The 27,343-nt window shown below is 47.3% G+C and overlaps 3 protein-coding genes across 6 annotated transcripts in view; all 3 read right to left on the bottom strand.

Annotated features, from left to right (window-relative positions):
- The window catches only part of b3glctb (beta 3-glucosyltransferase b), a gene marked incomplete at its 5' end in the record, with an annotated part of 31,339 nt that extends 21,287 nt beyond the window's left edge, over window positions 1–10,052 (bottom strand). Inside the window, 6 exons of the mRNA XM_079738994.1 lie at window positions 894–957; window positions 3,994–4,130; window positions 4,560–4,575; window positions 5,067–5,143; window positions 9,718–9,827; window positions 10,037–10,052. Of these exons, the coding sequence (XP_079595120.1) occupies window positions 894–957; window positions 3,994–4,130; window positions 4,560–4,575; window positions 5,067–5,143; window positions 9,718–9,827; window positions 10,037–10,052 (420 nt within the window). The remainder of the gene's footprint in view (window positions 1–893; window positions 958–3,993; window positions 4,131–4,559; window positions 4,576–5,066; window positions 5,144–9,717; window positions 9,828–10,036) is intronic.
- A 1,183-nt stretch (window positions 10,053–11,235) lies between these two features.
- On the bottom strand, window positions 11,236–13,902 carry alox5ap (arachidonate 5-lipoxygenase-activating protein). Its single transcript, XM_079737728.1, has 5 exons — window positions 13,693–13,902; window positions 13,477–13,552; window positions 12,564–12,634; window positions 11,692–11,773; window positions 11,236–11,603 (listed from the first exon to the last, which is right to left on the bottom strand). The coding sequence occupies exons 1-5, from the start codon at window positions 13,766–13,768 to the stop codon at window positions 11,441–11,443; spliced, it is 468 nt and encodes a 155-aa protein (XP_079593854.1). The 5' UTR covers window positions 13,769–13,902; the 3' UTR covers window positions 11,236–11,440.
- A 550-nt stretch (window positions 13,903–14,452) lies between these two features.
- uspl1 (ubiquitin specific peptidase like 1) lies at window positions 14,453–26,973 on the bottom strand. 4 transcript variants are annotated; one of them, XM_079737490.1, is made up of 9 exons: window positions 26,885–26,973; window positions 26,183–26,339; window positions 25,730–25,852; window positions 23,725–24,739; window positions 20,575–20,685; window positions 19,669–19,798; window positions 17,575–17,700; window positions 17,006–17,166; window positions 14,453–16,801 (listed from the first exon to the last, which is right to left on the bottom strand). In XM_079737490.1, exons 2-9 carry the CDS (start codon window positions 26,306–26,308, stop codon window positions 14,997–14,999), a joined length of 3,597 nt encoding a protein of 1,198 aa, XP_079593616.1. In that variant the 5' UTR covers window positions 26,309–26,339; window positions 26,885–26,973; the 3' UTR covers window positions 14,453–14,996. The 4 variants fall into 4 exon arrangements, with proteins under 4 accessions (XP_079593616.1, XP_079593619.1, XP_079593618.1 ...); XM_079737493.1 differs by having other exon boundaries at window positions 26,306–26,339; window positions 26,885–26,929; XM_079737492.1 differs by lacking the exon at window positions 26,183–26,339 and having other exon boundaries at window positions 26,885–26,950.
- Window positions 26,974–27,343: the final 370 nt, after the last annotated feature.

The following is a 27,343-nucleotide window of genomic DNA, read 5'->3' as shown; positions in this document are numbered from 1 at the left end:
CCAAGTGTTGTAAATAAATAACGTTAAATTAGCTGTGTTGTGGTCCACTCCTGAGCAGAAACTGTTGAAATCCTTCCACACGAGCACTATAAAATGAGCCCTTCAAACCAGCCTCCCTCTTCACACTCTGCTTTGGCGACTGATCTGAACGAATCATGATGTGTCCTGCCCTTATGGCGTGCTCCATTAAGCACAGCTCCCATATGCAATATCGTTTGGGTCTTGTTGGCACGGCTGGCTAGCTGGTATTCAAAGGCATGAGGAGAAGCATTTCTGTTGAGACATATATTTGGGTAAATGGAAACTCTGATTAGATGATTAGATTCTAATGAGGCTTAACTCAGGGAATCGGGGTAATTGGGCAAAACATGAATTGAATTATGAATTTAGACTTCAGACGTCAAGATCTGCTTTCATCACACACCACACACACACACACACACACACACACACACACACACACTCACACCAAATCAATGTGGTTGAGGATGTGGAGATGAGTTTGGACATAACTCATCGTGACATGAGCTACGGCGGTGAGGAGAGGCTAATGGAAGACTCTGAGGATGTTTCCCCTGGTTCTGTGGGCTCAGAGCAGGGGCTGTGCCTGGCTAATAGCCGAATGCTATTCAGACAGGGAAGATGAATGAAAGATGTTCAAACACACACACAAACGACATGCGCACACACACATGCGCACACACATTCATAGAGACACACAGAGACAGGTAAACACACACACACAGAGACATACAGACAGATAGATATGCACACCTGCACACACACACACAGACACACACACACACACACACACACACACACACACACACACATTCATAGAGCCACACAGACAGATATACACACACACACAAACACACACACACACACAGTACCTCATGTTTCAGGTCTATAGTAAAGTCAGACTTCAGAGGGGAATATTGAATCCTTTCAGCAAGTCTGAAAAACAGAAATAAAATAAAACGAAATGCAGCAGACGATAGAAGGATGATGAACATGCTCCTTCAAAAGAGTGCTGCATGTCTGGCTCGGATATTCTTTGATCAAAGTAGATCAGGTTACATTCGTTAACCAATAGTGCTCTGGTCTGACAGAAGGCTAAGCCCATTCACACAGGAGAGATTCATTGAGGAAACGTCCGTAGACATCTCCTCAAGCTTTGTGTAAAAGTGTAAACAAGCACACGAGGATGAAGGCAAAACGGTCGAATAAAATCCATTCATCAATCAAAACCCATTTTTATTCAGGGACACTTTTAAAGGATATTCTCACTTTCAAGTGTGCCCCGATGATAGCGCAAGTTAAAATACAACGGTAACAAAAATATGAATACAAATAAATTGACATGAACAGATAAATGGATAGTCAACACGAAACAATGATTCATAAATAAGACAATCTTCAGCTCAAAAACACCCAGCACAGCAACCCTCAATTATGACAATAATTCACACTTTAAAATCCTTTAATAAGGGAAACTAACACCTCCAGTTACAGAAGGCTTTGGATGGTAATCCAAACACGGGGATCTTCAAATGAAATGGCAGACCCCCCTCCAGCTCAGGATCCCCCCCCCCAGGATATATATATATGTTGATTTTTCAAAACCAGCTTCAAACCCTTTAGGGACACTTGCAAGGCATTAAAATTCGATTGTAGATTTTCAACAGCTACACCAAGGATGCAGACAAACAAAAGATTGTGCGATCAGAATACAAATGGACTTCACACAGCACTCAACAGACTCCCATAACGTCAACACACGGTGAACCGCAGAGCTCCAGAATGGAACCTGGGGGTTGTTGCCTGACCTCATTAATATGCAGAAGAGGGATGCTTCTGCATATTAATGAGGTCAGAAGTCAATCCATCAGCTACGACTGCCGGAGTTCTACCAGTAAGATAGAGTCTCGATAAAACAGAAACTAGCTTTTTAGATCCTGACCAGTCGTGTGCATGTCTGTCCATGAGCAGGTGGGGATCTGCAGTATCAGTTGCTTTTTGAAGATCAATGAATTGAAAAACACTTCTGTTCGCCGTCATAGCACTGGCACCCGGACGAAAAAACCTGATTGGATCTGTTGAAAGTCAAATTTTGGTTTAGGAAAAGATTATTGCATATTTGCAAGGGCTTCCTTAGCCAAGGGTTTTGGCTAAGGGAGGCATTTTGAAGTTTGCATGTAATTATCCTTGGTTAAAAATATCACCACTCTTAAGGAGCAGACACAAGTAATGTCAGCAGGGAAAGTTGAATCCAAAGTATGAGTGATTGGATATAACAGGGCCTCCCCTAGCAGTCTTCTTGCGTACTTCAAAGTATTTCCATAAAATTTATGATCTCCTTCTTCCTTTAAAAGGCCAAATCAAGAGGGGTCTGACACTCCATTCACATTTATGTCCAAAATAAACATCTAATCTCAACATCTACAGTCTAACGCCCCATCACACATCAGACTTCCAAACCTTTTGCTTATCTTTGTCCTCCAGGTCCAACCCCCTTCACAGCCTCTACACCAGCTGAAATTAGATTTTCTAAATCTAATTTAAAACTGCGCCTCACGCACACAATTGCACCTTTTCAACCGACAGTACCAGCTCAACTCTCATCGACTCGCCCCGCCTTTTTTTGCGATTCGATTGCCAAAATGAGGTACCTGGTACTTTTTTAATCTCACCTCCGTCAAGGTTCCAAGAGAGCTGATCTGATGCTTTTGTGTGACGTAAAACAGGCTGCTGGCCGCTGATTGGCCAGAGTGACCCCACTGGACGAATAATGATGAGCCGGACGTCCGAGCCTGACACCCGTCACCTGGCATCTTTAAATACTAGCATCAGCGTGTACTCAACAATAGTGATTGATCATTGAATTGTGATTGATCAGCGCGCAAGAACACGCCGTGGACCGTGACAGTGGTGCGTAAACCTGTCGCGGTTTCGCACATGCGAATGACGACCCGCCCACGTCGAAGAGGTACTTTCAGGATGGAAACACGACGTGCCTGGAACCAAACAAAGTCGAGCCACGCTAAGTCCTGGCGAGTTGAGCTGGTACTATCGGTGGAAAAGGGGAAAATGAGTACTGAATTGGACACGCCATGTTCTTTTCCGCCTGGTTAAATCAGCCAGTGAGTGACGGACTTCAGGAATACACAAACGCCCGCTGGTTCTGTCATGATGTGTTTAGCGTTTCCTCCCCGTGTCCTTTGAATCCACTCGTTCAACCTTTTCCACCGTCGCGGTTCCAGCGCTGGTGGAAAAGCCAGTGCTAATCTAGAACTGGTTCTTGGCTTTTACACATAGAGTATGGAAGTGTCATTTTAACCCGTTCACTTTAACGTCCTGACACGTTGCTAGGACACCGGGGTCATACAAGCTGGTTCTTGGGGAGTTGTGCAGAACCAGCACAAGCACCAGCCCAGGACCCGGGTCTGCGTTGGTGGAAAGGGGGGCCTAATGCTGCACTGCAGGGACACTTTTTAGCCCGTAAGTTACGAGCTGTAACTGGGAGTACATCGATCTGGTACGAGTTCACTGTTCAGTGAGTTGCGGGGTTTGACTGTTGACCGTTCCAGCGGCACTTTCACGGATACAAGGTTGTGAAAACACGGGTTACGGGTTGCCTGGAACCAGGCCGGCATTAACCTGCCATTGGGCCTTGGGGCTGAGAGGCTTCGTAGGCCCCCTGAGAGAGGATCTTACAATGAAGATGCCGTTGTCGACAGGGGGGGGGCTATGATCTTTGTAAGCCCCGAACAAAAAATCCCAGTGTCTTGGGCCTACGCCGATCGGGGGGCCTATCATGAGCCACTAATATAATTATAATAAAAAAACATTTACTGCAGCTCATGATAGGCCCCCTGATCGTCGTAGGCCCTGGGGCTTCAGCCCAGGTAAGCCCGTGCAATAAGGCGGCCTTGCCTGGAACACACCAATGGACCCAGAAAGGCTGTGAGCACGGCGGCACCCCCCCATCACCTGTGGAGCAGTGGGGTGCTCAGCACCCAGCCAGCCGCCGGGTCGGGGTAGCCGAAGGACGAGGGGTCCTCGGAGAAGGCGTAGTGGTGGATGATGGTGGCCTTGTTGTCGTGGAGACGCTTGCCCAGGAACCATTCCTGAGGGCAGGGAGTGGGTTGGAGGACTATGAGTGGAAACGGTGGCCGTGCTCCGCGTGCGTCTACAGGCCCTCGCCCCCAGGGTGTGCCGGGAGGGGCGGGAACAGGTGCAGCTCGTCAAGCTGATTAGCTGCAGGGTCTGTCGGCCAGTGTCTCTGATTAACGTCATGTGATACACCTGTGTTGGCCCCGCCCACACCGCTGGGATGAAGGCCAATTAGGGACGATCACTATTCACTATTATGCAACAGACAGTTCTGATTGGTTCGAATTAAGCAAGGCTGATATAAATATGACATTGTATAATATTAATATTAAGAGTTGAATCTTCCAGGGGCATTGTGTTTTATCCTGCGTTTTCAGTCGGTTGATGGGTTGGTTCGCTAGTTAGCCTGGTGGCATGTTTGTTTAGTTTGACGCGCGCCTCACCTTTCGGGCGTCGTGTCTGTTGAGGACGCGCAGCAGAGATGTCAGCTTCATGCTTGTCTCCTCCTCCACAAACACAAACCAGGCTGCTGATTGGCTGAAGGACACTGAGAGGCTGGATGAAGAGAGACGGTCAACCAATGAAAAATGAGAGTCTACTAATAGTTTTTAATTCAATACTCAAGACGAACACGAGCCTGGTGAAACCCCGGTAATGTGTTATTGCTCGTTATACAACCATTAGTCCAGACCGGGTCATTTGATTGGACAAGAGGGAGCGCTGATAAAGAGTATAACAGCACTGGGTCTTTTAACTATGCATGAATCGGCCCGCTGTACACACACAGCACTCCCAGCCCTGTGATGTGACTGGTGTTACTTAGCACTAATTCAAAGCAATTCAAATCAAGCTAACGGCATAAACTTCAGTAACCTCTCCCTCCCCCCTAGTTCGACGATTAGCTGTGGCTCAGTTCTTTGTCTTGGGGGCGGTGTGTTTGTGTAACTCACTGAGGCAGTGCCGGGAGAACGCTCCAGTCCCCGTTGTTCCGGGACAGCTCGTGGAGCAGAAGGACCACGGGAGCCCCCTGGACACACGACACAAGGCCGCGCGTTACCCTCCACCACGGAACAGGGAAGTTAACCATGGGAAGAGAGTCGATGCTGTCCAATGCATATATATATATATATATATAAAGCGCTTTTATCCAAAGCGCTTTACAATATTGCCTGACATTCACCCATTCACACAACGACGGCGGAGTCAACCATGCAGGGCGGCGGCCAGCTTGTCAGGAGCAGCGAGGGTTAGGGGACTTGCTCAGGGACACCTCGACGCTAGGGGGCTAGCGATCGGACTAGCAACCTTGCGACTACCAGCCAACCCTCTCTGCCTCCTGAGCTACTACCGCCCTGCCGCCCACTCCCGGGTATTAGGGCTGCGTCGTGGGAATGGTACAGACCCAATGAGAAAGGAGTACTACATGTACTTCAGGTTTAATCCGGAGGAAATACAGGCAACACATCCCAAAAATATACACCGTGATGGGAAGGGGGCTCTGAGCTGGCTTTATTGTTATGTATTGACTGCTTTGGCCTAGTTTTGTTTAATCCAAAGCGAATTACAGAGAAAAAAACTGTTCAGCTGAAGACCATTGTTTGTTTTATGCACTGTGTGTGTGTGTGTGTGTGTGTGTGTGTGTCTGTGTGTGTCTGTGTGTGTGTGTGTTTGAATGTGTGTGCATGCGCTTGTTTTGTGTTTTCACACATTTGTATTTGTGTGCGTGTATTTGTGTGTGTGGGTGTGTGTGTGTCATTAATGTGTGAGAAGAAGTTGTGCTTCCCTGTGATCACAGGGGAGGCAAGACGAAGCGATTCGGATGATAAACTTTCAGACGTGAGAAGTTGGTCGAACTTCGGAGCCTAGCAATTGTCACCAATAAGAAAAAGCGATACCTTAGAATCCGCCACCAGTGGGAGAAATCTCCGTAGGCCAACCAGATGAGACCAAATGTGGACACTGCTCTGATTTTAATTGGCCACAGAGATGTAGTACCTGCCGGACTTGGCCGACCCAAAGAGACACAATGCAGTGAGCTCTGAATCAATGCGCTGTTTCAGCAGCACTTCCACAAGCAGGGCTGGATGCAGCCAGCAACAGAACACACGCACATACACACACGCACACACACACACACACACTCACACTCACCCACCAACCCACGCACACATACACACACGCACACACACACACACACACTCACCCACACACGCACACAAACACACACTCCCCCGCACACAAATACACACCCGCTCATGCTCACGCACGCACACACACACACATACACACACACAACCACACAACCACACACACACACATCCGCAGAACTTACACTTCTCCCTAAGCTCAAAGATCCAGTCAATTATTCAGCAAATCAAAATGGGTTTAAATGGGAAACAAAGAACAGCCTTCTTCACAAAATAAATATGCAGACGAAAGCGTTCTCTCGAGCCGGCGTGAATGAAGAACGATCTGTCGTCTCTCTCACACCTCCTTGATTATAACATCCACTTCCATGTGCCTACCAGTATGTGCCTCTTCCCCACAATCTGTTCATATTCCCATTCAATACGCTGTGGCAACCCGCTCCCCACCAGGAGGGTTCGGGGGCTAGTGGTGGAGGGCGTGTACCGCCGCCATCCACTAGCCGACGGCAGAGAGCAACACACCCCTCACCCCCATCAGCCAGATGAGGGACACCTGGCCGGAGGGAGGACCTCTCTAAAGAGAGCGGAGGACTGACTCCGGCAGAGAGGGAGTAAGATCGACACGAAGGCGACCACGGAGAACCCAGAGACTACAAGGCTCACGGAGACCCTAGCTCACCCTTATCGTTCTGGCCTTGATCTAACTTCTGTGAATAAACGCCGACTACGGCTTAAACCTGACTCCAGAGCGTGGTACTTGCCGTGAGACCAGACACTTAGGGACCGGGTTGCCACAATGCAGATTGTATAGAATCCATATTCCAATCTGAATGACGAGAGTATCTATCCTGTATCGCACTGGATGTATTTAATCAGACGTAATGCAAAAGCAGGAGCAACTCGTTTACTCAGAAATGTAATCATGGTGGGGGAGATTTTATTTGTAAAGCCCTTAATAACAGGTACATTCTCAAAGGGCTGAACAGGCCATGTCTTATTGTGAATCACTCTCCTCCGTGTTCAAGTCTGCTCTATTAACTGGCCTTCGCACGACACAAACAACACCCTGACACCCCCAGGCCCTGTCCCCAAGGAGAGCGCGATGAACACAAAGCATGCCGAGGCTCTCCTCAATCACCCAGAAGGAGAACTGAACAGGTACGCAACGACTGGATTTTTAAATGACTGGATTTTCACTGTTTGTGTTTCTGGGCACATTTTTAACGAGTTAGGGTTAGTGAGCTTCAGAAACCAATGATCAAAATCCACTGCTGGATTAGTAGTGGTTATGGGCTTAAAAGTAAGCTTCCTCAGAGTTCAACGTTACACACGTAAAGACACGCTATGCTACACACAGCCAGGAGCCGACCCCAGGAACGGAGGTTAATAGAAATAACACGCTTTGGCGCTATGGGCACTGTGGGCAAGTTATACTATGATAACAATAATTATAATGATATTAATGATAATACTGTAGCGTCACCTGTCCTAACTGGGTGGCTTGCTGGAGAATCTCCTCCTTCCTTTTGGGAGTGAAGGGAATTTAGCGAAGGACATGTAACCAATTCAGACTGATTGAGCGTAAAGAGGTTGACTTTAATCCTCAACGACAGCGTCAGCTCCCTCCTCCAATAGGTAGAGCTGTTCCGATACCGATACCAGTATCGGAAATTCCTCCGACGCTGCCTAAAATGCAGTATCGTGTATCGGCGAGTACGCATAGCTATGCACTTATCCGACACCATCGCGTGACTAGCTCCTTTATTACACAGATAGAGAACATCACAAACATGTGCAGTGTTATGCTGCGTTCGTGAACGATAGGAGGTGGAAAGTCGGAATGGGAAACGCCTCGTCTCCGACCCACGTGCAAGTTGGAGGAACATGGATGCATGGACACATAACTACAACAATACACATTTATTGTTATAATTATAGATTATAAATGTAAATGATCTAGTTCTGAAAATATTTATGTTGTCAAGAGTACGTGAACCAACTGTTCATTGCTGTCACGGTAAAGAACCCTACCAAAAGAAAATGTGCTATTAGTAGTTACAATGCTAGATGAAGTATCGGTATATAATTGTTATTTGCTGAGACTCAGGTTCAGGAATCATTTTCTGGAAGGGAAAGATGGAATCGGCACATCTCTACAAATTAGACCTTTGCTATCGGACTATAGCAATCAGATCAAAGTGCAATACCTGTTTAATGGTACTATATTTGAATCGGGACCTTCCCTCTAGGCATATCAACCTAATCAAAAGAACGTGGTCGTGCCCATTCACACCAGCCAGGAACACAATGAGAAGGAAATGAGACACTGATTGAAAAGGCTTCTAAACTTAGACATGAGCTGTGAAGTTTCAGGGACAGAAGCAGCTCTACAAATTCCATCCTCTCTCTGTGTGTACGCCGAAGCCAGATTAGAAGCTCATTCATAAAAGTTTCAGTCATTTGCAAATGTTGCCGTTGTGTGTGTGTTTAAAAGGCTTTTGTCGTTTCAGGAGAACCATCTCGTTTCTCTCACAGCTGAGCCACATAAAAACGTAAGATCGCCGGGCTCCTGTTCAGTGCTGAAACTTGTATCTGAAGCTCTATGCCCATGTTAGGTCATTTGTCAATTATCTTTGCGCGACAGAACGTTATTTGGGGGCTATTGTATGTAAGTATGGAGTGGAAAGTGAACGCTGTGGAAATTGCGACACCTACTGGTACAATGCGGTACAACCGCGTGACAAAAGAGACGATGTCGGACTGGAGGTATACAGTTCTGACCTCACATATCAGACACGTGTTCACAAACATTTTGTACATAAAAATTAGATCAAATGTTAAATGTTTAAAATCCCCAGATATATGCTATTTGCAAATATGTTCCAAAAATAATGCAATGTGATTATTTACTTTTGAATGACGTTTTGAATTGGCACTAACCCCAAATGCATTGTTTAAAGCACAACCACTTTAAATAATCAGATATGTGTTGGACTATGTTCCAAAACACACAGCCGCTTACTTCTGGTGTACTGAGTGAATGAGGAGTCTGATTCCATACTTAATTGCGCTTTACATTCAGGCCCATCTACCAGTGGTTGACTGAACTTGTAGTCAAACGTCCATAAACGTTATAAAAACCATAACATGAAACACACAACTTTCCCTGGTGAGTTTCAGTGGGCTCTAGATCAATGCGCTGTTTCAGCAGCCCTTCCACACGCAGGGCTGGATGCATCCAGTAACAGAACACACACACACACACACACACACACACACACACACACACACACACACACACACACACACACACACACACACACACACACACACAAACACCTCTCATCTAAAATATGTGGAGAAAGTGGGGAAAGAAAGTATTCTAAACTGTGGGCAAGCAATACCAATAATAACAATAATTATAATGATATTAATGATAATATTGTAGCGTCACCTGTCCTAACTGGGTGGCTTGCTGGAGAATCTCCTCTTTCCTCTGGTTCGCACGCCGGCTGTGGTAGGCATTCTTCTGGCTCTGTATCACCAGCACCACATGCTCCAGTCCTGAGAGAGAGGAGGGAGGGAGGCGAGGGGAGGGAGGATGGAGAAGAGAGGAGACGAAGAAAATAAACAGACATGTCACGTACAGTATTTTTTATTTTGAGCAATCTTGTGGGGGTAATCAGTTCCCTGACCTTTGACATGGACTCCCTGTAAAGCGACTACAGTGAGCCAGCATCACTGCTTACTTACCGACTAAACTGTGTGCGTACTGGTGATGGGAGTCATCTGTATACAAGTGAGAGGAGAGAGAGAGAGAGAGAGAGAGAGAGAGAGAGAGACGTTTACATTAACATTATCTTACACTACATTGTACACTTCATCAAACTACATTGTTAATGTGGCTTATTGCCAGGCATGCCTATCCTGCAATGCAGGGGAGTTAATGAACAGATAGCCTATAAGCACTTACATTCAGTACGCGCGGCTGTTCATCACCACTAGCAACGCACAACACACCTGCAAAAAGGTGAGGAAGAGATCAGCTTGATTTTACGTCTTGCGGGCCTTCAGTGTGGTAGAGCAGTGTGTGTAGGCGTCAACCTTATACATAGTGAGTTCAGAATCATCAGATTCGTACACTACACACAGTATGGTTGTAGGCTGCATTACCTAAAATAGATTCAGACAGTGTATCTCCCTTCAATAAGTGAACTTAAATTCAAGGTATAATTGTACCTGAAATGAGTCGTAGCAGACACACACTAATGAATGCAAACGGTTGCCCCGAGGTTTTGCAACCTGTGTGCGTGCGGGCGTCTGTGTGTGGGTGCGCGTGTGTGCGTAAACCCTGATGTAGCGGCGTCAAGACGCTCCATCACTCCAACATTATGAGCAATAATGAGCGATAGTTCTGCAAATGACATACACTTAGAAATGTACAGCGTCGCCGTGTAATATTATCCTGGTCGACTATCCTGGTAAAGAACGAGCTCGATTCGTTGTGTGGACTGTCTATGAACGGGACGCGTCTCGTCCTGTTGGCCGTATGGAGCGCAGCATCTTGTACCAAACGTTAGCTAGAGGATAGCTAGCCCGGCAGGCTAACACGAGGTGCTCTTACCCAGGGAGAGGAGAAACACGGCGAACCTTTGGCACCCATTATGAGCCGTCATGCTTCATGGATTTGTTTCTTGGTAGCAAACGTGCACAAGCAAGACAGACCCCGCATCTCCAACACAAATTGCTTCACAGTGCAGATGGGGGGCTTTCTGTTGCGATGTGCTTTAGCGCTCCCTTGTGGCCGTTAAGTGGTATAGCTTCATTAACATGGCGCTCCGAGTTGGGAAGAGATGATATACGATCAAATGTGATAGAAACCACTTTAGTATTCACCCCGGGAGAGGTAATTCGTGTTTAAGAGAATCAATAAAAAATTCTAAAGAGCCAAAAAGGACCATAAGACACATCCTTGTCATATCTGTTGGATTTATTACCACCATGCATATTTAATTGTAAATACACAACATCAACATAAATCCCAATAGTAGTGGTGGCGTCTTGGTTTTGGGGCATTGGCCTTGACACCCAGGGGGCGCTGGGGGGGGGGGGGGGGGGGGGGCCTACGGGATGAGCAGGAGGACCTCCGCTCACACCTGGGGGGGGGGGGGGGGGGCTTAGGGGATGAGCAGGAGCGAGGCTGTCAGGCCGGTGACGGTCTTCAGCTGGGCCTTGTAACATCTGCCGAAGAAGTAGGCCAGCAGGTAGTTCAGGATGCCCACCATGCACATCAGGATCAGGAAGAAGATGGGTCTCTTCCCGAACACGAACCCTGGAGTGCTGGTAGGGGGCGGGGTGTACGTTAGACTGTTTCCTCTTAATGGCTGCTAGTACAAGCAGAGAGCGATCCCACTATGAGGGAGGTTACCTTTGGGAGGTTTGCCCCATGTAGCCGACAAAGTACTTCTGACGGACGATCAGGTACAGAACCCCAGCGAACGCCGCAGGAGCTGCAGGAGTGGGGACACGTGTTCATGTGGTGGAGATAAAAACACTGACGTACAACACCGAGTACACTACAATGTGCTTGGGACGTTTCGTCAACCGCTATGAGGATAGTATCTTTAGCAGCTGTCCTAGCCCCCGAACACCATCTTGCACAGTAATTGTATGTTGTACGTCCTAAGCACTTAATGTACGCAGTTATTGTGTGTTGTACGTCCCGGCACCTTAAAAATAGTACTTAACATTGTGTAACATCTTATCCTAGCTATCTTGGTTGTATACAGGAAATGGGTTAACTGGTTGGTGCTTGGCACAAGGTTCTATGAACATCCTTACTGTACTTACGGCGATATATTGTTGTTTCTCTTCTTCTGACAAATGTACTTATGCAAGTCGCTTTGGATAAAAGCATCTGCTAAATGTCCTAACTGTAAATGTAAATGTAAAATAGAAATTAGCATCTGTCACTCTTTGTATGTGTATGTGTGCGTGAGTACATCTGCCCTTCAGGGCCATTAACGAGGACTGAGTACAGTTGTTCCTCTATCATTGAGGGATCATCCCAGCCAGATCATTTACAACGGGCAGAAAAACAAAACAATGAAGTTGAAATTTGAGCTCCACAGGGTCTCCTCGTACAGGTTTGTCTTTGTGTGTTATGCGGAACCCGACCACAGAACAGCCCCCACTTCCTCTGTGGATACACAACGCCGTATCTCCCCTGTGTACGGTAAGCGATTACAACACCGCGCAGAGGTTACCAAAGCTAGTCACACGTCCCACTGGTGCTCTTACCCTGGCTGACACAAAGGCCTGCACACCACATGACGGCCAGGAAGGTGGGGTAGGCGTCCATGCAGTTACGCCTGTAGAGGGAAGGGAGACATGACAACACACTTTCACACATTTTTTCGGTAATGCTTTCTGGAGCAACGGTTGTTCACCAACGTGCAACTGCTTGCTCCACAACTGTTTTGAAATGCTTCTTTTTTTTTCTTTTTCTTTTCCTTTAGTGGTTCCTCTCCATGTCTCTACTCTGGCCTATACTGATTATACAAAGTTAGTTTTATTTCATACAACCTTGTTTGTTTTTCTTATCTGTGTGTTTTACTTTTCAATATGCGGCTCCAGTCTGTTTGGTGTCTTTCATGCAAAGCACATACCCCATGCGTGCAGTGACACGCATGCTGTACACCAATGAGGAAATCGAACACCTCTAACCTCACTTCTCTATCTTTGTCTACAATCAAGGCAATATCAGAAGCTTACGCAAATAAGATTGAACTGACTAGACTAACAATGTCTACATTTGTTTCCCCAGAAGTTAAAGCAGAAGTAGTCCCCAACTACTACTCCCCAAGCAGTGGTTAATGGATGGGAGATGATTGGACAAATTGATAGGAAAAGAGTACACAAATAGGGCTAATAGAAATAGCTTAACCCTTCATTTGGACCAGGGCATTATAAATATATATATATAGAATAAAAATAATAAGCAAATAATTATTCATTAATAATTTGGTCGTGATATTTGGCAGTTAAATAAAAACTTCTCTCTTGCTCATCATCAAACTCAGTTGTATTTTTCAAATCACACTTCAATAGAATCAGCCCGTAGTCTAGGCCTAATTTAATGCTGATAACAGTGATAATAAGTAGGGCTGATAGCTTATACATGCAGTTCAATGTGGAGGAGGCAGACGCTTACACTGCACAGGACACTCGGTCAAAGGAAGTCGCGCAGCCGCTTTTCCCCTCTCTTTCCAACTTCACGGCAAAGAAGGCTTAAACCACAAACACGACAACAAACCCATGATAAAACCAACACCAACACAGAAAAATAATAAAATAGACACTGTTAAGCAATTGCATACATGATTAAAAAACATACATCATCGATTAAACCAGCCATAATTAAACTCACCATTCTGCAGAACGCTGAAGAGAGTGACCATGACCAGGAGGAAGATGTGCTCCACGATCACCTGGCTGTTCGCCATCGCTGATGGCCCGAAAGCGGCTGAAGGTGTTGGGATTATGAACTAGGCTACGGAACGGTCCCCTCAGGTTTTTCACTGAGCCCTTTGCATATGTTACCGTCAGCGGGTACGTGAGGTCATCTAATGAGGAAAAAGAGGAAGGGCCCCCACCTCCTCACTGAGGCCCCGCGTCCTCAGCGTCAGAAAGGCGGGAACATGGTAACGTCACAGGTACGGTTTACTTTATCAAGTACATTTAATTTAAGTCTAATCATCAGATACAAATTCTTATTAACGTGCCCCCGATGTCATCGGCTCCCATATGGTCTAGCGGTTAGGATTCCTGGTTTTCACCCAGGCGGCCCGGGTTCGACTCCCGGTATGGGAACTACCCTTTTGTGGGTCGACTGTCACCAACTTTATTAAAGAAAGCCAAATACAAGCTGAATGTCAACGATACTCAATAACAATATATCGATTGTGAACATCAGGGCTCGAGTCTACGCGTGTATCTTATATAACTTGAATGCACCATTCCCCAACTGTGCCAATAGATGGCGTTAAAGACTGAAAGATGAAGCGTCTCATTCAGGATCTTATGAAAAGCTGTGATAAGTGTGTTCCGCATCGAATATGTTGTATCAAATAATAGCACAAGGAAGTCACGACCAGCTAGGCCTATAAACACTCAAATTTGTCTTGTCGTTCAAACAAATAGTTTTTTTATTGCAAACAGTGGACAAACAAAAAGGATCATTGATTTCTGATATCTTTTTATAAATTAAAACAAAAATAACAATTATATGGAAATATTCAAGTAGTATCTAAAAAAAATATTTTTTCTCTCTAAACAGTACAATAACAATTAGGGCATTTAGCAGACGCTTTTCTCCAAAGCGACTTACATCGGTTAATACACACATTGACACACCAGTGTGTCACAGCTAGGGTTAAGCGTCTTGCTCAGGGACACTCAGCTAGGAGGAGCTGGGGATCGAACTAGCAACCAAGCAGGGCAACTGCTCTGCCTCCTGAGCGAAGACGACCCTAGAATTCAAGGAAACATACAAGTGCTTAACGAAACCTACATACTGAAACATGATCAACTCATTTGTTGCATCTTTTTAATTTCCTTCCACACAAGACAGTGCCAACTCGTTTAAAGTAGCCTTCAGGGAACATACCTTACAGTACTGCCACCATCCGTATCACAATAACCAAACATACAATATTTCGTTGCATAAACGACTCAAAACAAATATAGGTCATCCATGTCAAACGTTTCAAACTCGTTCGACAGGGCACACACTTTCTTCCCGCCGCCGCCCCCCTGCCCGCTGAGACCCTGAGTCTCCATGGGGGTCTGCCGCTGCAGTGCGGCCCCCCCGGACATGAACTCCTCCAGCAGGTTGTCCTCCCCGCCCGGCAAGCAGTAAGGTGTGGGATAGTTCATCTGGGAAGCCCCGCCCACAGGCCCCGCCCCGCTCCCATTGGTCCGCGTCTCGGCCAGCCCGGAGCTGTCGGGGGACCGGTTGCCGACGGTGGAGGTGGGGGACAGCCAGGCGGTGAGCAGGTCCTCGCAGCTCGACCCCGGGGCCGTGCTTGAGGTGACGACCTGGGGGGAGGCCGCCCCGGGCCCCGCCCCGCCCTGCAGCAGCTGGTTCAGTGCCTCCAGCTTCCTCTTCTTGGCCTTGAGCTTCTTCAGCAGCTTGAGTCGGAGGGAGTCCGTGGTGACGGGACTGTCGGGAACGTCCGAGAGGCGGTCGCGTTTTACCGAGGGCGTCGTTCTGGGGAGCTCCGTGGCTCCGGGGGTCTGGAAGGTGAAGGCGACCCCCTTGGCCGCGGTCGGCGTGCTTGGGGGCGGGGCTGAAGGAGTGTGCAGCGGCTCGTTGGACGGGCCGCCGTACCCCACGGGCTCTCGGGCCGCCGCCGCCGCCGGCGACCACGACGCCGAGGTAGTTCTATGTTTCCCGCCAAAGGCGTCGTACATCCCGGCGTTCTTCGGCGGCAGCTCGCTGCTCTCGAGCCTCAGCTGGGGCCGGGGCCCGCTGGGTTTCCTCGGAGGGGTGGGGGCGGGGGCGGGCCTCACGGGGGACGCCGCGGCCGGTGGCTCCGGGCCCGGGGCGGCTCCGAGCCGGATCTGAGGCTGTCTGCTCATCATGAAGCTCCAGCGGTCCAGCTGCAGCGGGTTGCCGGGCGCGGGGATCTGAGCAGGCGGCGGCGAGGGGTTCGTCGACGGAACGCTGGCGGTAGCAGCCGTTTCCATGGCCACGGCGGTTGCGAGCTCCTTTTTGCTGCGCTTTGAAAGAGGAGTTTTCGGGGGAGGCTTCGGTTTCGGAGAGGCCTTCGGCTTCGGAGGAGCCTTCACTTTCGGGGGAGGCTTCGGTTTCGGGGGAGCCTTCGGTTTCGGGGGAGCCTTCGGTTTCGGGGGAGCCTTCGGTTTCCTGCCCCTTTTTTTGGGCTCTTCACCGCTCTTGGCTTTGGGTGTAGCCTGGCGTTTCCGCTTGGGGGAAACGGGGACGAACGTGGGATCGCTCGACACGTGTCTGCCGCTGTCGGACTCGGACATGGACTCAGCGAGAGCCTCTCCCGGGGGGGTCCGGTCGGCGCCGGCGTCCGGAGAGCCGCTCTCTGGCGCCGGGTCGGCCAGCGGCTTCCCCGCAGCGTCCAGCCGGACCGCCGTCAGCGTGAGCGTCACGATGTCACTGTGGGACAGGCCCTCGAAGGCGTCCAGCAGCGCGGCCGACCCGGCGGACGCGTCGCCGGCGTGACACTGGGCCGCAGCTCCGTCGTGAGCGGACTCAGCGAGCGCGGCGTCGAGGTAACCGTCGTCGTACGACGGGGGGACGGACCGGTCCGGAGACGGGGCCAGCGGTGGCGTCTGGTGTGGCTCACCGTTGGAAGGCGGGGCTCCCACGACCGGAGCGGGGGGGGAGCAGGCCGGGTCCTCGTCCGCCTCCCAGAAGACGATGTGCATCTCCTGGGCCGGGACAGGGAGCACCTGGTGGCTGCGGCAGCAGGGATGCTTCAGGTCGTCGAACTCCTGCCACATTCCTGCCAGAAGAAATAAAATATAAAAACATTACAAATAGAAATGATTATTATAACATGATTATTAATACAAGTTCATTTCGAAAAAAATACATCGCACCACATGTCGAATGTGATCAACTTAGAAAAAAAACGTATCAGAAATACACACACGAATGACACTAGGATCTGTGAAGGATCCAACAACAACAGTAAACAATCCCCCACCGTGGTCTGTGCGCGTCCAGGTGACAAAGTGCTTGATGTCCCGGTCGTACTGGATGACGGTGGACACGGCGTAGCGGCGCCCGCGGTGGCTGAAGGAGTAGCTCTGGGGGTCGTTGCCCGGCAGCCCGTCCACAAAGTGCAGGGCAAACACGGGAGGGACCCTGGGGAAACGGGGCCGGAGATACATCAGGACTCGCCGTCGCTTACAACCATGTTGGGTCTTCACCCATATTACAGATTTTTTTAATTTACTATTTTATGTAAGCATTTTGGACGTTTCTTTAGAAGACCTTAACGAGCAACACATGCTGGACATTGGGTGCGAGTTGGGTTAAGTAAATATTAATTAACATTGGTTTGTACAAATGACACTTAAAAAGCGATATGGATCGCGTGCAGGCCTCTACACAACCTGAATGCATGCTCCATGCAAGTCCGCTATGAGAGGGACGTTCAAATTGAAGACCACAAAACAATCTCGACTGACGAGTTTCATGCACCGAGCTCATCTGGGGCAGGAATCCACCCGGGCGTCAGGTGGCACCGGAGTCAGCCCTGAAGAGCCTCACCTTTCCAGAGCCATTGTCCTCCTCTGGCCCTTCTGGTGACACAGGTTGCAGGGCCCCAGGTGGGCCGCCTTCTCCGGATGCCAGTCGGCCACCAGGCTGGGGAACGTTGGCAGTGGCTTGGTCACCCTGAAAGAAGGAAGCATCCAACGTTGGTTACCAGGTCACGTGTCCACGCCGACTGCGTTATAGAGAATCTCCACAAGGGAAGGCCGAAACTATTTAAAAGGTGACATTGTGACATCACCAGGTGTGAGTGTGATCAGCCGTTACAAGCCCTTTCGAAAATCGACCCCTACTGACGTCACAGGTGGGCGTGTCAACCTAGATGTATGACAGACAGACGAGCAACGTTTGCTACAGTCCACTGGGTAGGCTGGTAGACTGATCCATCAGTCATACATTTAGGTGGACAAGCACACTGGTGATGTCAGAAGAGGCAGATTTTAAAAACGGCTTGTAACGGCTCATCACACTCAAACCTGGTGTTATAATATGTCACCTTTAAAAAGAAAAACACTGACATAAGCATGCTAGGTCAGCAGGGGGCAATAAAAAGATAGGTCCGATCAACAGAGAAACTTTAGAGGTATGTGCTTGGACGGGCGTCTTCTCGAGCGGCGAAGGCAACAGCCAGCGCACCACTGCGCTGTTATGATACAGCAGCTTGGGGTAAACGGGTCATTAAACCTGACAGCACGAGCCACACCCTATTGTCTGAAGGTCTCTTGCGCGCGATCAACGTGTGAAACTGTTGCCGTGTGTAAATCGAGGTCATGATGTCATTGTGTTGCAAGACCTTTTGGGTTTCACCGGTCCTTGCGATGACACCAGAAGTAAACACGAGTATGTGTGGAAAAACCCCAAAAGGTGGAAGGTGGTTTTCAAACGCTTCGTTTACAGCGACAGGAGACGCTGTTTCAGTGCGGATGAGACGCCAAAAGGAAGATTTACATTCAGCTTTTATCCAAAGCGACTTACAGTAAGCACATTTGTCAAAAGAAAGGAGAAACAACAATGGATCGCTGTCAGTACAGTAAGGATGTTCAAAGAACCAAGTACCAAGCGCTTACAATTGCTAGGTTAACCCGTTCCCCGTACACAACAGAGATAGCTGGGATGAGGAGTGCTAAAGGTACCAGGAGGTACAAGGCTGTGCAATTATGCACATTTTGATCACGATTTAGATTTTTCGGTCAAACGATCCCCAAACGAATTTAGTCGAGTTGAAACTTTTTTTTAATTTTTTTTTATTAAATATATTTATTTTATTCATTAAATGTTTTATAGAAATGCAGAACAGCTGGATACACATATTTGTACATTATTTTCTATTTGAACATTGTGTATTTTCTTTAGGTGGGAAATTCCAGAAAGTTCTCAGTTAGTGTTTTTTTAGGAGGAATGCTTAATAAATGCATCAGGTTTTCAAACTCCAGAATAATCATTTGAATAATTGGGATTTCAACATTGACCATAATAATCGTGATTCTGATTTCTTCCATAATCTAGCAGCCCTACCAGGACTTACAACATACAATAAGTGCGTAAGGGGGGTGTTTGAAGGAGAGTAAGGAGTGGCGGTGGGGGTATTAGGCTATGCAGGGTCCAGGTAAACTCAGAACAAGCAGATAAAATACAATGTTTATAGAAACACCAACATATATTTGGATGCTGCTTTCAGGAATAAACTTAGAGTCGGGCGATTAATCGATTATAAAAAAAATGATTTTTTTTCTTTTTTTTAATACGTAAAATATCCAAGTGAGTGTTTAGATTTTGCCTAAAGTCTGTGGAAACCAAAAGCAGAAGCTTTTATTTTTTTATTCACCCCAAAATCTTAAACTGAGCCAAAAGAGTCAGAGATTTGTGTCATTTATTTTGCTTTTGTTAATCATTGTTTTTCTTCAAATAAAATCCAAGTTTGAAAGTATATACATTTGTCATATCTAGAAAAAAAAAAAGAAATCGATTATCATCGATAATCGGGTTTGGTTTAAGAAAAATTCAGAGATTTTTTTTTTTTTAGGTAAAAATCGCCCAGCCCTACATAAACTACAAACACATCGCGACTTGGAGAACGGTTGGGACACTTGCCTTGTCTGGCTGACGCCATGACACCTGCTGCACTCAAACGCCCAGTGGAAGGTCTGCTCCAGGAGGCCCTCGGCCCACGGGTCTCCAGCCACCAGGAGCGGCAGGGCAAACACCGGCGTCTCCCGGAGGCCTGCAGACACCAGGGGAAGGAAGGCTTCAACACCTGAGGTCATACACACAGACCTCCAACACACACACACACACTGGGGCCATGCACTTCAACACACACACAGACCTCCAACACACACACACCGGGGCCATGCACTTCAACACACACACACCGGGGCCATGCACTTCAACACACACACACCAGGGCCATGCACTTCAACACACACACACACACACACACACACACACACACCGGGGCCATGCACTTCAACACACACAAACACACACACACACACAGGGGCCATGCACTTCAACACACACACACACACACACACAGGAGCCATGCACTTCCACACACACACACACACACACACAGGGGCCATGCACTTCAACACACACACACACACACACAGGGGCCATGCACTTCAACACACACACACACACACACAGGAGCCATGCACTTCCACACACACACACACACGCACAGGAGCCACGCACTTCAACACACACTTTAACACTCACACGCACAGGAGCCACGCACTTCAACATACACTTTAACACTCACACAGGAGCCATGCACTCGCGCACACACACACACACACACACACACACACACACACACACACACACACACACACACACACACACACACACACACACACACACACACACACACACACACACACACACACACACACACTAACGTTTCCACTTCCAAGTTCCAAGTAGTTAAGTTCTTTGAATAAGATGTGGCAGGTTAGCTTTGCCAGCAGTCACCGAACAGGTGACTGAACCTACCCAGGCGGCAGCGTAGTTTGGGCTGCAGCAGCTGGAAGACGGCCATGCGGATGCGGTGCAGGTCGGAGTAGGCCTTCTGCAGCACCCTGTCTGGGACCCTCACAACACCGTCTGGGCATGAGGGGATCACAGGGAACGCATGAGGCGGAGGTCCACGCACCCTGAGACATACAGGTCATCTTATAATACATTTTATTTTAAAAGCACTTTTTAAAAGTACCCAAGGACACTGCACAAATAAAGTGCACACAGTCAATAAAAGATTGTACATAGTCAATAGCAGCCACAAACATGTTCAGTTAACATCGACCACACACACAAGGGTGTGGTCGATATATGTCCATATATCGACCACACCCCTCAATGTGTGGAGGTTTTATGCCTCAACTCTCATGTTGACACCGTTTGATCACACGAAAGCGAATACATAAAAAGTCAAATCGAGTGACGCGAATAGATGATATCCCACTGGCATTGCAGGCGGCATGGCTGGTGGGAATCTGTCAAAAGCTCCAAATCAGTCAATAGCTCAAGTTGGAATATTTGCACTCTCCCGTGGATTTTGCTTGACGCTGAATCATCGCACGGGAAAAGTTTGCGGTTCACTTGAGCAACCCTGCCCAAGTAACGCAAGTAGAAGTCCTTTGCTTCACTTTTGGTATGAACACACCTGAACAGATGAAGAACCTTTCATTATTTGAGTTCAAATCATATCACCTTAATTGTACAATGTGTTATGTGAACATGTATTACACTTTACATAACCTGAATACTCGTTGAAAGTCAAGTGGTTATAACATTTGCGTTCATTTTAATGACCCGCTAAAGGCAGTTTCCCCAAGCACTGTATAGTTACCGATACGGCCCCGCCTTGACTACCATTGTATATTTAAAAAGAAAACATATATAGATATATACATACATACATACATAAATATATATATATATATATATATATATATATTTTTTTTTTTTTATTATTTTTTTTTTAGGGTTTAAATTATTATGCATTAACAAAGTAGAAAACTCTCGTAGGGAAAGAAAACATACTTCCATCAGGTAAAAAAAATAAAGATAAATAATGCATCAGTAATACTGTTTACAACAATGGTCGTTCCATAAAGCTTTTAGAATGGAATTGAAACGGAGAAACCCCCGCCCGCTCCTTGACCACCTTGTCTGAGACATTTTCTGGGGGAAACACTGAAAGTGATGCACAGAGATGTACACATTCTCACATGAACAAGAGCTACACTGTAGGGTAATGAAACCCTGCAGCCTCATTGCACTCCCGTCCAAACGCACAATGAGGAATAAAACAACTCGTCTGAATCTGGGTAAGACAGGCCAACAAGTGTTGCAGATTTCTCATCGAATAGCTTTAAATAATTTATTCTCTGTTTCTATCATTCAAGTGGTTGCTTTAAAATAATGTCCTTCCAGCAGTACACACATTATTCCCTCCTACAGCAGAGCACTCACTGAACAGCTGAGTTTATACGTTTATGAACTGATATCGTTTTGTACTCCCCTGCTGTATTCTGAAACGGGGGCCCTATACAAACTAGGGCTAAACGATTAATCAAACTCAAACAGACATTGTGATGTAATGGAACGCGATTTGCATTTTTTTTTTTGATTTGTTACTGTAACTCTTTAGAGATCTGTAAGAGTCGTATTTAACTTTCTTTTACAATTGATTAGTTAATTAAAGATGTTATATTATCACTTCATGCATCATTTCATCTCCACACATAGGCCTGGCCTAAAGGAAAGAGCAGTTTAGATGTTGACTGCTTCCAATGTTGCGTTTGTCATACTATAGAATGATTTATTGCTTGTTTAGTGAATAACACAGGACATAAGGTCCTTTATAAAGAAAAAAGGCTTACTAAATCGCTTACATGGCCTAAATAATCGCTTTTCGATTATGTCCCAAAATCGTTCATCCCCAGTGTTTCCCCCAGCACTGAATGGTTAAGGCTTAACAACAGGGCCCCGCCTTGACTACCAATGTATAAAAAAAAAGAAAAAAATATATAATTTCTTTTCTTTTTTAATATTTTTTTATAAATGATCATGCATTAACAACGTACAAAACTCTCGTAGGGAAAAAAAACATGCTTCCACCAGGTACAAAAAATAAAGATAAATAATGCATCGGTAATACTGTTCACAACAATAGTCATGCCTCAAGGCTTTTTGAATGGAATTGAAACGGCGGTATCAGGTGTGTGTATATGTTATTGGGAACTGAAACCCTCACTGAAGACCGTAAACCCCCCCGCTCCTTGACCACCTTGACTAATACATGTTCTGGGGGAAACACTGAGCCCTAATACAAACCCAGCTTATACCCATGGTATAAGTAAAGAATAAATAAAGAATAAAGAGTTGTGCGTTCACGTGATCAGCGCATGTTTAAAGGACAATTCCGGTATTTAGCACATTGAGCCCCCTTTCTGGTTTGTCTAGGATGAAATATAGTGGTTGACACGGCGAAATGTTGAGTATTGGTACTGTCTCAGGTATTAGGCTCATTTCGATTCGCCCCTGCCTGCTTCAGAATGGCTGGCTATGGGCATTCACAAACCTGTCCTTAAAACAACCCTAAACGCTCGTTTTCAGAAATGTGCAACTCACCGAGTGGTTAGTGGTGTTCGTTGATGTTCCTAATCAAGTATCATAGCAAAATACGGTTTCTGTCGTGTTTTATTTGGCGTTTCGTAAATCCCAATGAAACGGAAACGGGCTGTTTATGTTTGGTTGTAGTCTTTTCGCCCGGTTCTCTAAGCCTCCTTTGGACAGTTTTTTTTATTTTTTTATTTACTATCCATGTTAAAAAGAAGGAATGATGCCTCAGATTGCACTTTATTTCATTTAAATTATTTTTTATAAGTTTTTATTTTATGTGGACACAAGCAATTTTTTTAAATATTTACTATGCTTAAAGGAAGCAGGATTATTACCTAATTTTTTATTTAAAGTCACATTTGTCTTGTCATCTTTTTTGCTGTTGATCCGAAAACGATCTGACCCGTGACTCGAAAACCGCTACACGATCCGAGACCGTGAGTTTTGTGATCCGTTGCACCCCTAACCTATCATCGTTCACCCAGTCGATCGGCGCATCGGTTAGGAGCCTCTCACCTCTGCCAGTGAGCTGGTGCGCCTGGACAGCGGCGCAGACCTCGTCGTACTCCGTGATGAGCTCCCATATGGGGGACTCCGGGGCCCCTTCTCCGGGTCCGTGGTCCCTCAGGCTCCTACAGTTGACCAAAGCGACGAGCAACGCGTCGAGCCAGCACAGCTCATCGCTGTTCTTCCAGAACAGCCTGGCCGGCAGGGACACCAGCTCCTCCTCTTCCTCAGGCGGCCCGGCCTGCGTCCGTCGGGGGAGAATGTCTCCCAGGCTCTTCTCGGCGTCGGCCTGTTCCCACGTCGGGGCCGTCGCCTCTGCTTCTGCCTCGTTCGTCGTGACCCCCGTAAGCACAGAGGTCCCCTCGCTGTCCAGAAGCCGTGGCTTCTCGGCCGGAGCCGACGCCAAGATGCATTCCACTAAATCCTCCAAGGGTTCCCCGCCCTGGGCCGAGTCCAGATCGCAGGGCCGGAGGCCGTCACGGAGCGGGCCGTTTGCCTGTCCAAACAGTACGCCTCCGGGGGTCCCCTCCTCTACCACTGAGGCACGGCGAGGTGCAAAGCCTGCCGACGGGGGCCCGAACGTGCCGAACCCTCCGACGGACGACAGAGGGTCGGCCGAAGACAGCGCAGTCTCCCCCGGCGTGGGTTTGCTCGGCGAGCACGTGGGTACGAGAACGTCGTCCCCCTGGTCCTTGGCGCCCTCTCCTTGACACACAGCCTCCGCAGAGAGGGGCCCTTCTGAGGGAGGCGTCCCCCAGAGAGCCTCCTCACAGACCTCCTGCAGCACGGTGAACGCCGTACCATCCACGTCGATGGCAGGAGGTTCTTCTCCGGTGACAGAAGAGTCCGAGGCCTCTGGCCCCGGCTCGTCTCTGTGAGACCGCGGCCGTTTGGGAGGAGGTACGGCGACATCGTCGCTTGGCAGGACGTGCCCGTTCTTTCTTTTAACTCCAATCTGCGCCTTCACCGGAATCAGTTCGGCCAAGACATCCTCCAGAGGTCTGCTTACCAGGGGGTAGAGGCACTGTGGGGGGGTTAGAGGAGAGGGACAGCACTTTGACTACATAGGTCGTTACCAGGGGATAGAGGCACTGTGGGGGGGTTTGAGGAGAGGGACAGCACTGTGACTACATGGGACTTCACTAATCATCTCATGAATACCCGCAGTTGCAAAGGAGCCGAGAGCCACAATGTCCTGCTGACCTAATCCTGGGCCACCCACCATCTTTAACACAACTAATTCAGTTATATTTGAATGTTGCTGGACAATCCTGGGAATCTTTGACAAAGACGTGTCCTAACCAAAAGGTATGTGATTATTTCACCTTGCCCCAGTCGTTGAAGCCGGCTGGAACGAGGTGTGCCGAATGTGTGTTATTTGGGTTATAGAAAGGGAAGGAGCCGTATTGGTTACAGTGGTTTAGTGGCGGCAGCGAGGTCAGGACGTTGGAAAGAGGAATGTCCTTTTCATGTTTTTGATGTATCTGTTTAATAACTGTCAGAAGACATCCCTGATTTATTCACCAACTTCTTGCTGCAGGGACTGTTTACTTGCGTACACAGCTCAAAGGATGTAGAAAAACGGAAATAGGGTTGTGGTAGAAAGTCAAAATTTATGACCCTCTCTCAGTGACACAAACACTAGCCAACATGACAATGTCTGAATATTCCAAACATTTACATAATGGTTTGTAAGGATCCACCGATAACACACAAGTACTTGTACTTATAATTAGGTACTGACTGATACAGAGTACCGATATGAGTACTTAATAATACTAAGAGCCAGTGAACCCACTGTTTCAGTGTGAATTCGAACACTTAGAAGAAATGCTTTTTGGGATGTTTTGAGAGGTGTTGGAGGAGGGGAGGGGGTGTGTCATTGCCATGGTTACGGCCGAGTTTGAGTACTGGTAACGGTATGGGTGCATCCCTAATGGTATCTGCATGAAATATCTAGTGGCAAGTATAGGTTCACCACGAGGTTGGAAAATATGCTTTCAAGTGTACAGACCTGTGGATTTGTGCAGAGGGTGATGGATTCCTTTAGGTTGATGGGATAGGAGCGCAGTGCATGGACCCAGCCCTTGGCACAGCACCAAGGACAATTCTCCAATGAGGAAGCTCTTTCTTGAAGCTTAAAAGGAAAACAGAAAAATCATGTTAAGAAAGCACTTGTGGAAGAGGCCTTCAGAAGTGACACAAACATGCAATCCTACAACAGACCTAATTCAGTGGCATGTGTTACGAGTTGTTGAGTATCAGTCAATCTCAGTACACAGCGCACTATAACACCCATCTCATCATTTATTTTATTTTATATACTATTATATATATACTTTCGCCTTTGGATACCAAAGATTTATGTCTCTGTACCCAGTTTGGACTGCTCTCGGCAGTATCATGTGTCAAATGCAGCTTTGCGTACGAGACACAATGGAGAGGAGGACATTGAGTTTCAACTAACTTTTCCCAAATACCCCTCCAGGTGTTGGGACAGGGCCCGCAACTTGGGGTCTTCACTTGTCATTTGCATAACACTGTTTCTCTTCTGGTCCCAGGCCGTCCGTTGCCATGTGCTAAACATTACCATATCACCGGAACATGGCCCACCCGTGTAAACGCTGACCGAGGGAATAGAACAAGACAAAAAATGTTAGCCAGGGTGATCTACAAGTCGATAGGTCCTCACGGCAGCATCACTTGTGGCCAACACGCACATGCCATCACTAGCGGTCGTAGCACTACATGCATCGGGTCCTACCCGATAAGAAGATGGGCCCTCAAGGAGTCCCATTGTTCCAACATGAGGTTGGACCAAGGCACCACCCAGATGTACATTCGAATAAATACTTTCAATATGACGGTATTGAGTGATTGTGATGTCACAACTGACAGTGTTTGGTATATCAGATTGAAATCTGGATATGGTGAGTATAAACACAAACAAAGACCACAGATAATCATGTGCTATTAAAAATATATATATATATTCGACCACGCATATCTTCCTCTAAAGGACTGAATTGAACATGCTAACGTTATAATGCTATGAAGACGTGCCCGGTTAACGTACTACTGAACGGAGTCGGGCGCTAAACTAGCGGGAGTTGTTGCGGTTCAAAGCGGAGCCGCTTGCAAAGAATACATTTTTATCACAACAACTTACCGTAATTAATTCCATGTCAGATTAAAACATCGAAACAGAGTGAATGAATCCCGGCCGGTAACGTCGCCATGTGCATCAACAGAAATCGCTGCAGCAACGTTCCGTTTCCGGTTGGCGCCGGTTGTTCACCAGCGTTTCCTGCCCCCCTTTTGACGACGCCAACGTTCCGCCGGCTGTACGGTCCCATGCAGGACAGACACGTGATGATTAACCCTCCGACCCAATCAAGAGCCCATCGGAGTCCTCAAATATTGTCTCCGTAAAATATCTCTTTACTTGACAAAGTAACGAGAGAATAATGAGATATGTTCCATGTTCATGTCATTCATGCCAGCACCCCCAATTACTCTTCTGAGCACTCTGTCTGCAAATTTCTTTGGCATGCTTTAATGAGAAGGGAGACTTGTGCCACGTCTGGTATGAACCTTTGCTCACTGGACATAATTACATTCATAAGTA

This window comes from Pollachius pollachius (assembly GCF_949987615.1).
Source record: "Pollachius pollachius genome assembly, chromosome: 6".
NCBI lineage: Eukaryota > Metazoa > Chordata > Actinopteri > Gadiformes > Gadidae > Pollachius > Pollachius pollachius.
This window is presented reverse-complemented; position numbering and strand designations above follow the sequence as displayed.